The sequence below is a fragment of the Ursus arctos genome, unplaced genomic scaffold (assembly GCF_023065955.2).
Source record: "Ursus arctos isolate Adak ecotype North America unplaced genomic scaffold, UrsArc2.0 scaffold_1, whole genome shotgun sequence".
NCBI lineage: Eukaryota > Metazoa > Chordata > Mammalia > Carnivora > Ursidae > Ursus > Ursus arctos.
In genome coordinates, this window is record NW_026622763.1 from 90,783,528 (window position 1) to 90,799,513 (window position 15,986).

The following is a 15,986-nucleotide window of genomic DNA, read 5'->3' on the forward strand; positions in this document are numbered from 1 at the left end:
ACTGCCCATTCCCTACTGCACCATCCCTGACAGCAGCCTCACTGCTGAGTTGCATGGGAAGGGCATTGTGCTGAGGGAGCACACAGCCTGGTCCTGGAGAAGTCAAAGAAGGCTTCCTGGAAGAGGTCACAGCAGAGCTGCGTGCTGAAGACAAAAGGCTGTTTGCCAGGCAAAGGGTGTGGGGCATGTTTGAGGAGGAAGCAGCATATGCAGAGTCCTAGAGGGGAGAGGGAGGGAGCTTGGGAGGCTTTCGCTACTGCAACGGGTTCAGGATGGGATGGTGGAGGGTCTGGGAACCCAACTGAAGCGCTGTCTGTCATCCAGGAGACTGACAGACCCTGGAAGTGGGGCAGGCAAATGCCCGCATGCCTGCCTGTTTGTGTGTTTTCTTTCCTCCCACAAGAAGTCGTAGGTGAGCAGATAAACTAAGAGCAATGCTACGGATACATGGAGCCCCACAAGAAAAGGCTTACATTTAGACATTGGACAACAGACGCTACCCCCCAGGGCTGGTAACATCCTTGGAAGGTGCAGACGTGGCCCTTCTGAACCTCTATTGCTCACCTCCCTTCCTTTGGTCGAATCCGCTGTTCCCTCAGCACCAGCATTCGTGGTAAAACCTGTTCTTGTTCGGTTTGATGGTTTCCTCATTTCGTTTTATGATATAATGTGTGGCATTGTCCCCTGTTATTCCACCATCACAAATTTCCTAGGTTGGAGCTCCACTGAATCGAAAGGCTCGGGTGGGCAAGTCTGGGCACCCGACCACCAAAGGCAGCGTTGTTAGGAGCAGAAAATGCATCTGGGGTTCTGAAGGACTGACAGTGGCCCAAGACATTTTGGAAACCCATTTACAAAAGCAACGAGCTGCACAGCGCACAGTGCTAGATGCATTTCCTGGGCTTCACAAACACTCCTTGGGGTACGTACTTTTATCACCCCCACTTTCCAGGCGAGGAAACTGAGGGCCTAAGAAACTTGCCTGAGTCACAGAGCTAGTAAAAGTAAGATTCAAACCCAGGCCATTAGATTCCAGAAACTCTGGTGGGTGGTTGTTGTGGGGGGGGGTTAAATCAATGTTGTTGAAGTATAACATCCATTCAATAAAACCCATCCTTTCCCTCCATTTTAAATATGGAGAGAACTGCAGATTCACATGTGGCTGTAGGAAAAATCGAGAGAGACTCACGCACACTTTGCCCCCCCCCCCCAGTGCTAACATCTTGCTGATCTTTATACAGTAGCATCAGCCAGGATTTCTTTTCCCACGTTTGGGCGGGTGGCAAATTATACACGAACGTTACCCTTTTAACCGTCTTCAGGTGTGTAATTCAATGACATAATGACATTAAGGATATTCACGCTGTTGTGCAACTATCACCACCATCCGTTTCTGGAACATTCTTATCGTCCCAGACTAAACTCTACACCCATGGAACAGTAACTTCCCCTTTCCCCTTCCCCTAAATCCTGGAAATCATCCTTCTACTTTCTGTTTCTATAAATTTGTCTATTCCGAGAAGCTCATATAAGTGGAATCCTACAATATTTGTCCTTGGGTGTCCGGCTTATTTCATTTATCATAAAGTTTTCAAGACTCATCCATCTTATAGCATCCAGACTTGCATTCCTTTTTTTTTTTTTTAAGATTTATTTTTATTTATTTTAGAGAGAGTGGGGGGAGGGGCAGAGAGAGAGAGAGAGAATCCCAAGCAGACTTCCTGCTGAGCACGGAACAGACGTGGGGCTCAATCCCACAACGCTGAGGTCATCACCTGAGCTGAAACCAAGAGTCAGGTGCTCAACTGACCGAGCCGCCCAGGTGCCCCCAGACTCACACTCCTTTTTGAGGCCGAATAATAATCCATTGGATGTGAACAGCTCCAACGCCAAAAGGATCCTTCTAGCTGCCTTTCCATAGTCGCACCCGCCTCCCGCTCTACCCTCCACCATACCTACCCGCTGGAGGCCGCTAATCTGTGTAACTTTGTCGTTGCAAAAATGTTCTATAAATGGAACAATACAGAATGCAACCTTCTGAGATAGACTTCTTTCACTCAGCATAATTTCCTGGAGATTTATCCAAATCATTGTGTGCATCGAGAGTTTGTTTCTCTTATTGAGGGGCTGTAATCCACAGTCTGTACAGCAGTCAGTGTAACCATTCTCCTGTTGAAGGATATCTGGGCTAATTCTAGTGTCTGACTATTACAAATAAAGCTGCAACTTACATACAGATTTTGTGTGAACGCAAGTTTTAGTTTCTCTGGAATAAATGCCCAGGAACGTATTCTCTGGTATAGATAGACTGTAGTTTGCTTACCCATTCATCTAGTAAAGGACAATGTGGGTTGCTTCTAGTTTGGGCTATTATAAATAAAGCTGCTATAAAAATTTGTGTGCAGATTTTTGTGTGAATATGAACCACTTCTCTGGGGGAAAAAATGTCTGGGAGTGCCGTTGCTAGATCATATGGTAGTAGCATCTTAATTTTTTAAGAAATTCCCAAACTATTTCCAGAGTGGCTGTACCATTTTACCTTCTGGCCAACAACATATGAGTGATCTAGTTTCTCCACATCTTTGTCAATATGTGGTATTGTGACTGTTTTTTCTTTTAGCCACTCTGATAGGAGTGTAGCCATATCTCATTAGGATTCTAATTTGCATTTCGCTAATGGCCAGTGACACAGAACATCTTTCCATGTACATAGGATATCCATCTGTACATCCTATTAGGTGAAATGTCTGTTCATGATTTTTGCCCATTTCTAACTGGATTGCTTGGTTTTTCACTGCTGAGTGGTAAGAGATTTTTCTCTTCTAGATACTGGTCCTTTGTCAGATATGTGGTTTGCAAATATTTTCTCTGAGTCCTTAGCTTGTCTTTTCATCCTCTTAAAAGGGTCCTTCACAGAGCAAATGTTGGTAATTTTCATGAGGTTCAATTTATCAATTTTCCCCTTTATGGATCATGCTTTTGGTGTTGAGTCTAACAGGCCTTTGTCTAGTCCTAGATCCTGAAGATTTTCTCTGACTTTTTTTTCTAACAATTTTATAGTTTTATATTTACTCATAAGTCTGTGATCCATTTTGAGTGAACTGGCCTTTGTGAAAGCTCACCCTGCATGCGAAGGCCTTAGAATTCAGCAATAGCTCCAGCCCCAAGGGGACCGCCATGCAGATTTCTGGAGCCCTAGCTCAGTAGCCTCCCACCTGCTGATACTCTGCCAGGAAGCTCTGCTCTTAACCATTACACTGTACTGCCTCTTCTGTAAGGTAGAAGTTGTGCAGATACTGATCAGTCATTAATCAATTACACTCACTGAGTCCTATCTACAGCAAAACACCACAAAAGATGCAAAGAGGAAGACTTCTGTCTTAGGGTTCTCCAGAGACACAGAACCAACAGAAAATATAGATGGATAGATAAATAGATAGATACTAAGGAATTGGTTCACAGGAGTATGGAGGCTGAGGAGTCCCACGATCTGCAAGCTAGAGCCCCAGGAATGCTGATGGTACATTCAATTCTGGTCCAAGTCTGAAGGCCTGAGAACCAGGAGAGTCGATGGTCTAAGTTCTTGTCCAAGTCAAGCCTGAAGGCAAGAGAAGACCAATATCTCAGTTCAAAGATAGGCAGAGAGAGTGAACTCTCCCTTCCTCAGCCCTTTGTTCTGTTCAATTGGTTGGATGAAGCCCACCCTCATCAGGGAGAGAAATCTGCTTTACTCAGCCTGCGGATTCCAATATTAATCTCCTCCAAAAATACCCTCCCTCGCCGACACACCCTGAATATTTGGCCAAGCATCCGGGCACGCTGTGACCCTGCCAAGTTGACAATAAAATGAACCATCACAACATCCCACCCCAGCCATCGCCACATGAGCCCAAAGTAGTGATTGGGAAATCTGAGATGGCGGAGGCACGTTGAGCAACAGGATTGCACAGTGATAAACCATGACGTTCCTCTCTCCCCTATGACCTATCATTCATTCTTCTTCCTGCACCCCCACCTCTCCAGTCCCTCCAACTTCCCCCATCCATGAAGAGCCAGGAAATTGGTTGCCAACACCCCCATCTGGCTCCCAGGCTTTTGCTAAAGTGTTTGACTCAACATGGGGATACATCATATCCTGATTCAGGGCTGGGTCTGAGAGCTTGCACCTGTTTTCTCTGGATCTTGAAGTCTCAGACCTTGGAGTTGGAAACCCCAAAGATTGGCTTTGAATCTTCTTGGCAGAAAAGGAAGGCCACAGGGTAGAGGACAGCAGTGGGTATGGGAAGGAGAAGACCCTAAGGGAGGGAAGCAGTGGGGGCACAACACAGACAAGGAGAAGGAATTGGGAACTGAAAAGAGTCTTACCCCTTATTCATCCAGAGGATACAGACTGATAACCCTTAAGTGGAAGCTAGCCTAAAGGAATATTTTGTTTAAATGACACAATATTTTCAATTTCTTGAGCCTAGGATTCAAGAAGCATATGTTGCATGAAACTCAACATTTTCCAATATATTTGACAAATCAGAAGACATGGTGACAGTGGGCACACATTCCCACATGACAACTGGCTGAGACTCTGTAGGCACTGCCCCCTTCAGACAGAGTATGTGTCCTTCGTTTTGCTACAGTCTCCACCACTCCCTATTACCCGCCGACACTGAGGCTTGGCATCATTCATCATTGAACACTGAGCCGGCGCTGTTTTTCTTACTCCCTACCTGTCTTGTAGTTTATCTGACCTGCCTGGCTTTCATGGGCACCTAATCTTTTGACCTCTTAGCTAGTCTGAGCCCTTCACGTAACAGAAGAAACAAGTTCAGAGAAAGGGACGGCCTGGTGACAATCTCAAGTGAATCAGCGGCAGAATTGGGACCAGAGTTCCAGGGCCTCATTCTTCTGAGGCTCTCCTTGCCCTGAATCATCAATGCCTGTCCCTGTGGCAGTGCCCGAAGGTCTTCTCCTCTGAGGCACTCAATGGGAAACTGAGGCCCACTAGCCATCAGGACTCCCGTTGCCAAGGACTCCAGCCTGAAGACAAGGGCCTGACTGCTTGTGTGTGGGCAGGTAGTCATGTGATCTGGACATGAACGCCCAAGTAGCAGGAAGTGTCTTGAAATCAGAGCTAACTTGAGAGACCCAGAACGTAAGGGACCTGGAAGGGGGCCAAAAGTGTTGGAGGGGAACAAAAGTTCCTGCCTTTTGGTCAACGAGACTCTTCCGCCAGCGCTGGCCACTTCTGCCTTTGGCAAGTGTTTCACAATGTCTGTGAGGACAGCTGAGATCAGCGGAGGATGGACAGGAGGGTGTGGGCTTGCACACCGACAGGCACCAGCCCTCAGAGAGGGAGCGTGTGCTGAGTGGCGGCTGCCAGCATCCCACTCACATGCAGAGAGAACCTGAGTCTCCGTCCTCATGACAGGTGAGTAGCCCCTCCAGGGTCAGAATCCTAAAAGGGGGTTGGGAGTGGGGGAGAGGCAGGGACTCTCATGGGTATCCTGGTCTCAACCCAATTCTGGACACCAGCCTGGGGGTGGGCTCTTCGCATCCCCCAGTGCACAGCGTCCCCTTTGTCTGTTCTCTGGGCACCTGGAGCTCCTGGAGCTTACTTGGGTGACGGAGGAGGCAGGAGTGAGGCCACGGGGCTTACACATGGGTACCAGTATGCCCTCCTCAGAGCGCAGTGTCCCCCTCTGCATCCTTTGTGTCAGGAGAGACCTGCATTTGGGAACCTCTGTGCCTACACGGAAGGAGAGTAATCCTAGAAGCTGTATTCCCACACATCTGCTGAGACATTTGGTCGGTCGGGGTGCCTGGGTGGCTCAGTTGGTGAAGCGTCCAACTCTCGATTTCAGCTCAGGTCATGATCTCAGGGTCGTGAGACTCAGCCCCAGGTTGGGCTCCACGCTCAGGGTGGAATCTGCTGGAGATTCTCTCTCCCCCTTCATCTCTTCCCCTCCCCCATGTGCGCTTGCTCTTTCTCTCAAAAAATAAATTAATTAATTATTAATTAAATAAAATCTTGACACATTTGGTCAAGGGGTAGAGGTGATGGACCCAAGATGGGAGTCACCAGCCCCTGTTCACTTGAGCCTTAATTTCTCCACTTTGCCAGAAGGCTGTAGGGGAGAACAGACGGCTTTAGCCCTGGGCCACCAGAAAGAAACCAGTCACTCATCACGCCTTCTTGGGGCCCTTTGCAGGTGATAAGAACCCACAAAGGCTAAGCAGGCCCAGTTATGGCTCCATCTCCAGCCCACCCAGCTCAGAGCCACAGCAAGAACCTCCCAGAACAACCTACCTGAGTGAGAAGATCCCCATCCCGGACACAGAACCGGTAGGAATGCTGGAAACTTCCTGGGGTCTTTCAGGACTGACAGGATGCTGTAGGATCTCACAGGCTGGGGGAAAGAAGTCTCCTGAAGACCATGGCAAGTCCCTTCCAGCTCTAAGCAGCGGTGACGGACAGTGGCCCCCGACTGCCCCTCTCCTGCTTCCGTCCTTAGCGTTTAGCTGGGGGGCAAATTATCAAGAGGCTTTCAGAATGCATCCCAGCTTTCTCAGGGATGGAAAGGGGCCCGGAGTGAGTTCAGGCTGGAGCCTCAAGGATTTGTTGTGGTACTAAAGGAAAGGACTGGGTGGAGGGCATCGGGAGAAGGGAGGGAAGCTGCAGGCTGCTTTCTAGGATGCTCTCAGCCTGCACTTCCGGAATCTTTAGCAGATCCTCGGGCTGCCAGGCCAAGCCCTGGAATGCGGTGGGAAGACCCTAGGCTCAGGGGACTCCAGAGAGGAGAGACTGTGGTTTGAGAAGGGACTGGGGAAGGAGGAGCAGGCGCAGGGAGGCTTGACCCCAGGAAAAAACCCCTCTGGGCTCTGAGGATCTGCTGAGTCAGGGCAAGCAGGAGGTGGACTGGTCAGTTGTAGGGACAGATCCAGAAAGCAGATGGACCATGACTCAGCAAATCCTGTTGCTTCCTCCTACCCCATGCCCTCCACTAACCCCCAGGGCTGGCAGCTCCGGGAATGGGGGAAAGGAGGGGACAGGGCTAGACAGCCTGGGCTGACCAGACAGCCCATAGCGAGCCAGGGGCGGGCCAAGGCCCATTGCTAGCACCCCTATAGCCAGCATCTCCCCGCTTCTCTCCCACCCGCAGGGCACGTTCAGCCTGAGGAAGCTGTGGGCCTTCACCGGGCCTGGCTTCCTCATGAGTATCGCTTTCCTGGACCCAGGAAACATCGAGTCGGATCTTCAGGCCGGGGCCGTGGCTGGATTCAAAGTGACTGAGTCGGGGCACCATGGGGAGGGCAGAGACCCCCCCAACTTGCCACATTTCCCCAGAGTGGACTGAACGGCTGGTGTTGGGGGAAGCAGGCATTAAGTTCAAGTGGGCCCGAAAAGGGCCCCCAGGGCTGCCCTGCCAGAGTGTAGGGTGTATGGGGGGGGGTATTGGTCTTCTCGCTCCATCTCCTCTACTCTCTCCCCAATGGGTGTCCGTGGTTAGAGGGTACCAGAAGCAGCTTGGGGTTGTCAGATGGCACCCCCACGCCCCCACTGAAGGCCTTTCCCTGCCTTCTCGCAGCTGCTCTGGGTGCTGCTATGGGCCACCGCGCTGGGCCTACTCTGCCAGCGGCTTGCTGCCCGGCTGGGCGTGGTGACAGGCAAGGACTTGGGCGAGGTCTGCCATCTCTACTACCCTAAGGTGAGCTTGGTGGGCCTGGACAGGGAGCACCCGCAGACCCCAAACCCAAACAGCTATTTACAGCGTCCATGATCAAATAAATACATCATCTCAAGCGGGGCATCACAAGTCCATTTGACAGATGGGAAGACTGAGGCTCAAATTAACAGTGCCCAGACTGCGAGGGATGTTAGAGATACCTGCTCGTTTTACAAGAGGGGACATTGAAATCTGTGAAAGTGACTTGCCCAAGGTGCAAAATAGGTAGGCATTGGCTTGGGATGGTCATTGGCTGGGGTGGACACTGGGGACTCCGCTGCTGTGAGTGTCCAGGCAGGCAAACAGAAACCATGCCACAAGATATGTCGAAGGTATTTAATGCAGGGATGCAGTCACAAAGATACTGGAAGGGCAAGAGGAGCAAGGGAAGGAGGTGTTACCCAGAGATCAGAAAGCTGCTGGGCAGCTGCCCAAGAGTCATCATTTACTGCCAAGCTTCTGGAAGCACCACCGCTGTTGAAATGGCCACAATACCGAGAGAGCCCAGGCTGCCTGGTGCCCTTGCTGGCACCCCTGCCAGAAACACCACTAAAAATAGGGGAAAAATGATCTCTCCCTGCCTTTCAATCTCCCTAATTGTTTCCTACAAACCCTAACTGGAAGCCAGCTGGCGAGGCCGGCAGATGTCGGGTGCAGGCTTCCAGCACAACAGTATAGTGCCAGGTGTAGGGAAGCCATGGGGGCATCCACAAATAGCAGGGATAACTGGCCCAACGTTGGTGAAGTCACGTCCTCCCCACAGGTGCCCCGCACCCTCCTCTGGCTGACCATCGAGCTAGCCATTGTGGGCTCGGACATGCAGGAGGTCATCGGCACGGCCATCGCGTTCAGTCTGCTCTCAGCTGGACGGTACTGCCCCAAGGGGCCCCAGCTCTCCAGTCCAGGGCCTCGTACCTCCCTGAATCCCTTTCACCCCACAGTCCCCTCTGATTTAAAGCTGCTGGGCTGTGTTCCCGGATTGGGGGGGGGGGGCATCTGAGACATGTTGAAATTCTGAGAGACCCAGAAATGTAAAGTGACTGGTTTAAAGTCACACAGAGGCCACTAGCCAGGCAGGCTTCGGGACTGAGCCCTGAGCTCACAGCCTTGCTGGTCTCCTACCCAGCTTGGCCCTTGCTAGCGTTTTGTGACATTTTCCCATCTCCAGCACAACCCCCGTCCCCTCTCCCTTAGCTGCCGGGGCCACGTGGGTCCCTGCCCCCAGGAGGCCAGATGCCACAGTCTCCTGCCCTGAGGTTGGGAGTTCCAGATCCCTGACCAGTCTGGGCTGACCCTGGCCACTCCGTTTCAGAATCCCACTCTGGGGCGGAGTCCTCATCACCATCGTGGACACCTTCTTCTTCCTCTTCCTTGACAACTACGGTGGGTGTGCCCGTCAGTCTCACAGGGGACGGAGCTGGGGGAACAAGGGAGTATATCAGCCGGGCTCTGTTGCACCCAAAGAGGTGAGAAAGGCTCCCAGCCCCTCACTCTGGCCGTGTGGCCTTAAGCAAGGTACTTGGCCTGGGGTTCCTGCCTCTATACCATGGGGATAATAATAGCACAGACGTCAGAGGGCTGTGGTGAGGATTCACCGAGCAATGTATGTTAAGCACTTGACAGGGCGCATAGAACAAAGCGCTCAAGATATTAGCCGTTAATAATCGCCTGCGTTACAGTTTTTGTTGCGGTTGTTGCGACCCTCTGCTTTCCCCCTAGGGTTGCGGAAGCTGGAAGCCTTTTTTGGATTCCTTATTACAATTATGGCCTTGACCTTCGGCTACGAGGTGGGAAGGCAAAGCCACGACACCCTCCACCAGGGCCATTCCTCGGGGCCCCTTGCAGAGCCTTGCGGGGAGGGGGCAGCGGCCTGAGCCACGCCCCCTAGCGGCCAGGGTCGGGGTGATGGTGGGCAGGGCTGCCCGGGCCTGACTAGCCCCTCTCCCCACAGTACGTGGTGGCGCGGCCGGCCCAGCTAGCGGTTCTCCGGGGCCTCCTCCTGCCCTCGTGCCCCGGCTGCGGCCATCCAGAGCTGCTGCAGGCCGTGGGCATCGTCGGCGCCATCATCATGCCTCACAACATCTACCTGCACTCGGCCCTCGTGAAGGTGAGCGGAGGGAAGGGAAGGGAGAGACGCCCGCTCCCTTCAGCCTCGCTCACGCCTCCTGCGAACCAGGAGCCCCGCTCCGTCGGCTCCCGCCTTCCTGATTTTAGGCGGGAAGTGAATCATTCTCAACTTAATCAACACGTAGTAATCGAGCGTCTACTGTGTGCGGGGAGCCAGGGGCCAATGACAAAAAGACAGACGAGCAATCTGCCTTCTTAGGGCTTGAATTCTAGTGGGGCATACAGACCATGAGCAAGTAAACAGGTAAAGGAAAGAATTATAGATTGTGAAAGGTGCTTTGAAGGAAGGAAACAGAGAAATATTATAGAGAATGACTACACAGGAGCTACTTTAGAAAAGGTAGTCGGGAAAGGCCTTTCCAAGGAAGTAAACTTTGAGACCTGAAGGATGGGAAGGAAGATCAAGGGAGAAGATATTCCAAGCAGAGGGAATGGCAAGTGCAAAGGCCCTGAGGCAGAATATAACTGGGAATGCAGGAGGTGTGTCTGCTGACCAAGGCCTGTCCCAAACTGCGACGGGGAGGGCTTTAGAAAGAACTGTGGTTTGAAGGGAACATAGTTAGAAGTGTGAGGGTGGAGAATGTTGGGGGAGTTCTGAGGAACTTTGGCTCTTTCCTCCCCTCTGACCTTCATAGTCTCGAGAGATAGACCGGTCCCGCCGGACGGACATCCGAGAAGCCAACATGTACTTCCTGATTGAGGCCACCATCGCCCTGTCTGTCTCCTTCTTCATCAATCTCTTTGTTGTAGCCGTGTTTGGGCAGGCCTTCTACCAGCAATCTAACGAGGCTGCGGTGAGACATACCTCCCCACACAGCCACAGCCGGCCTCCCCACCCCCCAAGCCCTGCAGGCTCTGCTGGGGACGCCAGGCAATGCATCTGAGCCCTTTGAGTGTCTGTCCTGCACTTCTGCCCCTGGTAGGGGAGGGAATCTGTGACCTGGCCTCTGGCTGAGACCCCTTCCCCACTCTGCTGGGGAGTCACGGCTCCCCACCCCGGGCAACCCACCCCAGGGGTGGCAAGACACAGACATCCAAAGGAGGTGACTGGGAGGGAGGAACTGAGTCTTGGGAGACCCAGCATTCCACTTGTACCTTGAAGGATGGCCAGGATTTGTCCAGCAAACTGCAGGGAGGGCATTCTGGGGGTAGATGCCTGCCTGAGCATGAGCTCAGAGTTGGGAATGTTCAAGCAGTCCTTTTCTTCTTTGAGTCCTCTCTGCTTATCATCTTTATTGTTCGTAGATAAACCATCATTCATTCAGTAAAGATATACTGAATATGCATTACAGATCAGGCAGTGCCTAGACCCTGGGGATATAGCAGCCAAATGACACGAAGCTCCTCGCTGGCTCTCTGGGGTTTGGGACCTGTGCCTCTCTCCTTTCTGAGTGGGTCTCGGTCACGCGGCTCTAACGACTGCCAGCCAGGGGTGGGTGCTTCCTGGATGCTGAGCCCTGTGGGGGGAGGCCTCCGGGGACTTAGGCACAGCCACTGCCTTGCTCTGTGGCCTTAAAGATCAGGCGGGTCTCAGGGCTGTGGTCAGTGGGTCCAGTGTAAGGCAGAGGAGACTGTGGAATAGCTTGGGTCGTCACTGCCAGCCAGTTGTCTCTTTGTGGTAACGCTAGCCCTTACACACCCAACAGAACCCCGGAAACCGGGTTCCCGTGTGAATTCTTCTCAATTCTAGATGTTGGCAACAAATTCACATTACAGAGGAAAAACATTCGTTAGTCAAGCAAAGTATATCTGGCTGGATTCAGCCCGCGGGTCACCAGTTTTCAACCCCTGGTCGAGGCCTGGCTGTCTGATTTTCTGAGACTGTGAACCTCACATCTCCTTCCTACTGTCCCGGTGCCCACAGTTCAACGTCTGTGCCAACAGCAGCCTCCACGACTACGCCAAGATCTTCCCCAAGAACAACCTTACGGTGGAGGTGGACATTTACCAAGGAGTAAGCACCAGGCAGGGGTGGGCATAGAAAATAATGGTTCCCCCCATCCCCGCTCCTGCCAGGCTCATCGCCACGCCCATCTCGGGGCGGGGCCACAGGTCTAACCACACCCCTCACTGCAGGGCGTGATCCTGGGCTGCGTCTTCGGGCCCGTTGCCCTCTACATCTGGGCCGTGGGTCTCCTAGCGGCCGGGCAGAGCTCCACCATGACCGGCACCTACGCGGGACAGTTTGTGATGGAGGTGGGGTCTGGGAAAAATAAAAAAAAAAAAAAAAAAAAAAAAATAAAAAAAATAAAAAAAAAAATAAAAAAATAAAAAAAAAAAAAAAATAAAAAAAAAAATAAAAAAAAAATAAAAAAAAAAAAAAAAAAAAAAAAACATGCAGAAAAGTGAGGCTACTGGCTCAAGTCTGCAGACCCAGGACTAATAGGAGCCTTTTCTCCAACAGTTTAGTCTTAAGCATTCAGCTGTGGGGGAACCCCCCCCCCCATTTCTCCTCATCTACCCTCTCTGCCACCTAGGGGCTGAGCTGCCCCCATTGCAGAGATGGAAAAACAGAGGGTTCCCCCTGGGGCGAGATGGCAGAGGGACAACAGAGGATCCCTCCTCTGGAATCCCTAGTCCTGAACCCCACCACCAACGTGGCCACCCCACACCCCAGGGCTTCCTGAAGCTGCGGTGGTCACGCTTCGCCCGCGTGCTTCTCACTCGCTCCTGCGCCATCCTGCCCACCGTGCTCGTGGCAGTCTTCAGGGACCTGAAAGACCTGTCGGGTCTCAACGACCTGCTCAACGTGCTGCAGAGCCTGCTGGTGAGCCCGCGGTCCCTAGCACCCCTGCCCCTGCCCAGCTACACAGGAATCACAATAATCCTCCGTATGGAGCCTGCCCCCAGCCTTAACACTCTTCCAAACACACCTTACCTCTCCGGCTCACGCAATCCCCACAGGAACCACCGTTGTCCCCATTTCGCAGATTGGAAAACTGATGTACGTGGTTAAGCGACCAGTGACAGAGCTGGCATTCAAACTCAGGCAGCCTGGGACCAGAGGCCCCAGACGCTTTCTCCTGCTTTGAAGCCTCCCAACTTTGGAAGGCACAGAAGCGGACAGCCTGAGGCTCTGAGTGATTAGGGGACTTGCCCAAGGGCACACAGGCAGAGCAGGACAGGAACCCTGCTCCACTCCTCCCTTCTGGCTGTATTGTGAGGGCAGGGTCCCGCAGCCCCCTCCTCCTGCTTCTCCACAGCTTCCCTTTGCTGTGCTGCCTATCCTGACATTCACCAGCATGCCAGCCCTCATGCAGGAGTTTGCCAACAGCCGGTGAGTACTCCTACCCCCAACACCGGACTTGCAATTCCGCATTTGATCCTCACAACCACCCAGAGGAAGGAATTACCCTTATCCAGATAAGCTCATGGAGGTTAAGGGACTTGTGCAGGGTTCACTTAACAACTATCAAGTGTGGGGAGCTAGGGCTGGAATCTGGGGAGGGGGCCTGTTTCTAGAGCCTGAGCTCCTCACAGTCTCACCTCAGACTCTCCTCTTGCCACATCCTGCCCGTGTGGAGCCTGGAGGGCCCAGGAGACAGAAGTGGGCAAGGGGTCTACTCCAGGTCCCACAGCCCAGAGAAGGTGGCTTTGCGTGTCCCTTCGCTCTCCTCCAGGCTGGCCTGGGGCAGTGGAGAGAAGGAGGAGACCCAGGGAGTCCTGAGCCTCCTTCCTGCCCCCCAGGCTGAGCAAGGCCATCACATCCTCCATCATGGCGCTGATCTGTGCCATCAACCTCTACTTCGTGGTCACCTACCTGCCCAGCCTTCCCCACCCGGCCTACTTCGTCCTTGTAGCTCTGCTGGCTGCTGTCTACCTGGGCCTCACCACCTATCTGGTACTGTAGGGCCAGAGGGAGCCTTAGGGATGGGGGAGGCAAGGAGAGGAGGCAAAGGATGGAGGGCATTGGGGGAAGGGGATGCACTGGGGCTTCCTGGGAGGTCTTTCTCTCTCCCAGACTCACAATCGCCCCTCTCCCAGGTCTGGACCTGTCTCATTGCCCATGGAGCCACCCTTCTGGCCCACAGCTCCCATCAACACTTCTTGTATGGGCTTCCTGAAGAGGAGGAGAGGGGGAAGATCTCTGGATGAACTCCCACCCAGGGCCTGGCTGGAGGGTGGAATGACTGGGGCAAACTGGCCTGCTGGGGTGTGTGTGGAGGCAGCAAGATGGACTAGGAGTTTCGGAGGCACCTGCTGTTTCCTAGCTTGGACAAGTAATTAACCTCCAGTCTCAGCGTTCTCATCTGTAGAACGGGGACAACACCAACCTTGCAATGGACATGGAGCACTTTAACACAGTGCCTGACACTTGGGACTTAAAAATAATAGTAATTCCAAAAATATTTATTGAGCACCTACAGGAGTGACCCAACGGAGGGACCCAACTGGGGGCGGGACACAGGCTCCAAACTGGCACTTAGGACAGTCTGATGAATGCTCAATAAATGCTAGTTCACTTCTCGTCCAGAAGGGCAGGAGAGCAGAAACCAGGAAAGCACGAATCTTTGAACCATTAGAAGCAGCAAGCCCTCTACTCGAACGTCAGTTCGCTCCTACTCCACAAGAGTATCCTCAGACTTTCTGTTCCACCCGCAACCCACCTTCCAGGCAGTAAAACAGAGGCGCACTTGTCCCCTCTTCAGGCACAGGTCGTGGAACCCAAGAGTCCATGCCTCGGAGGCCCAATTCATTTGCCATCTCCCCGGGGGACCGGGCAGCCGGGACTCCCACGCCGCGCACTTAACGCTCCCTCCGCGCTGACTCCCAGCTCCCCCTAGGGGCAGGGACGGTCCCGAGCGCCCTCACTCCCCGCCGTGGCCTCACCCTTCCCGGCCAAAGAGGAGGAGGCGGGCGCTCGAGCCTCGCGCCCTGGGGCCTCGGAATCCGCCCAGGCGAAGGGTGGGGGTGGGGGGGTATGGAGGGAGCTGTGTGGGCGGGGAACCCCTTTCGGCCGCTGGGAGCCGCCCGGCACCCCTTCGCCCGGTGCAGGGGTTGCACTTTACAGACGCTCCCTGGGCTGTTTCTAGGCTCCCCCAAGTTCCTCCTCCTGCCTCTTCGGGTCTCTCGGACCCCAGCCCTTGAGCTGCGGAAAGCGGTGGCGAGCAGGGGCCGGCAGTCCTTTCCCTGGGTTGAGCCTGGAGCCAGCTTCGTGCCTGGAAGCACCCCCGTTTGCCCAGGATCTGGCTGGGCAAGCTCCGCGCTCTGGTTGGGGCGCTTGTTTATGAGAAGAATTTCCTCTTTCTTAAAAGGGCAACGATGCGAGTGGGACCCTTAAGGAGGGACGGGATGGGACAGGTCTGGTCCAACCAGAGAAACGGTGGAAGAGGGTACGGTATCTGAACTATAAGGCCGCTGTATCCTCTTCTGTCCTTAGCCTGGAGAAGGTGGGACCCGCGCTAGCTGAAGAGGGGGATGGATGGAGGCCGGATAATGGAGAAAGAGGCACCTTCCATACTCCTCTCCAGCTTCCTGGAGGTGTCCCCAGCTGTACCCCTGCACACCCCTCTCCATCAATTCACTATTAATTGGGTGCCCTCCCTGTGCTAAACGCGGGGGAGGGAGGCAAAGCCCGAATTAAAGACGTCACCTCTCAAGGTGCTCACACTCCAGTAGGGGGAGCCAGCTACGAAAGTGACAGCAAATCACTCAAAAGTGGGGCGAGGGAATAATCCGAGTGCGTGTCGGGTACACCTGGAAAAGAGTGAGGCCAGGGCCAGGGCAGGTAACTCCTGAACAGGATTGAATGGGTAAGGGGTGGGGCAGCCAAGGGAGAATGAACCTGCCGGGAGCCGGGCCCGGTGTGTGCATAGCATACAGACAGGCAACCATGTGGGGAGTTCTTGGGTCTCATAGAGCAGGACGGCGGAGGGGGGGGGGGCACAGGAAGGAGCCAGCTGGTCATCTGAACAGTTAAGGCTGCCACTGAGAATGTGGGGGCAAGGAAGGCAGGGAGAGGGAACAGCTACCGGGTTACCGTGGGCCTGGGCGAGGGGTTAGCAATGAGGCCAGGCCAAGGTCAGTCATTTCTGGGCAGGGAAGCCCTTACAAGGGGCTGCCCTCCACGCCCCTAGTAGCTCTGGTTCTTCCTAGAGGGAGGGAGGGGATGCTTCATCAGCCCTCCGGGGAGAAGGGGCC

At 53.5% G+C, this 15,986-nt stretch overlaps 1 protein-coding gene and 1 long non-coding RNA gene across 2 annotated transcripts; one reads left to right on the plus strand and one right to left on the minus strand.

Moving 5' to 3' along the window:
• Positions 1 to 1,631: 1,631 nt before the first annotated feature.
• LOC130542202 (uncharacterized) lies at positions 1,632 to 6,512 on the minus strand. The gene is made up of 2 exons (XR_008956575.1): positions 6,302 to 6,512; positions 1,632 to 3,598 (listed from the first exon to the last, which is right to left on the minus strand). It is a non-coding gene; the product is annotated as an uncharacterized LOC130542202 (long non-coding RNA).
• On the plus strand, positions 5,223 to 14,338 carry SLC11A1 (solute carrier family 11 member 1). The gene is made up of 15 exons (XM_026491953.4): positions 5,223 to 5,422; positions 6,204 to 6,337; positions 7,155 to 7,277; positions 7,581 to 7,700; positions 8,482 to 8,588; positions 9,031 to 9,101; positions 9,438 to 9,505; positions 9,670 to 9,825; positions 10,481 to 10,639; positions 11,710 to 11,799; positions 11,922 to 12,041; positions 12,463 to 12,612; positions 13,049 to 13,122; positions 13,533 to 13,686; positions 13,830 to 14,338. The coding sequence occupies exons 1-15, from the start codon at positions 5,416 to 5,418 to the stop codon at positions 13,938 to 13,940; spliced, it is 1,644 nt and encodes a 547-aa protein (XP_026347738.1). The 5' UTR covers positions 5,223 to 5,415; the 3' UTR covers positions 13,941 to 14,338.
• The last annotated feature ends 1,648 nt before the right edge of the window (positions 14,339 to 15,986 follow it).

Bases quoted from the DNA above. Each gene is read 5' to 3' on its own strand.
- SLC11A1 (XM_026491953.4), top strand. The intron at 9,102-9,437 runs GTGGGTGTGCCC...CTTTCCCCCTAG, and splicing joins CCTCTTCCTTGACAACTACG to GGTTGCGGAAGCTGGAAGCC. The intron at 12,613-13,048 runs GTGAGCCCGCGG...GCTTCTCCACAG, and splicing joins ACGTGCTGCAGAGCCTGCTG to CTTCCCTTTGCTGTGCTGCC.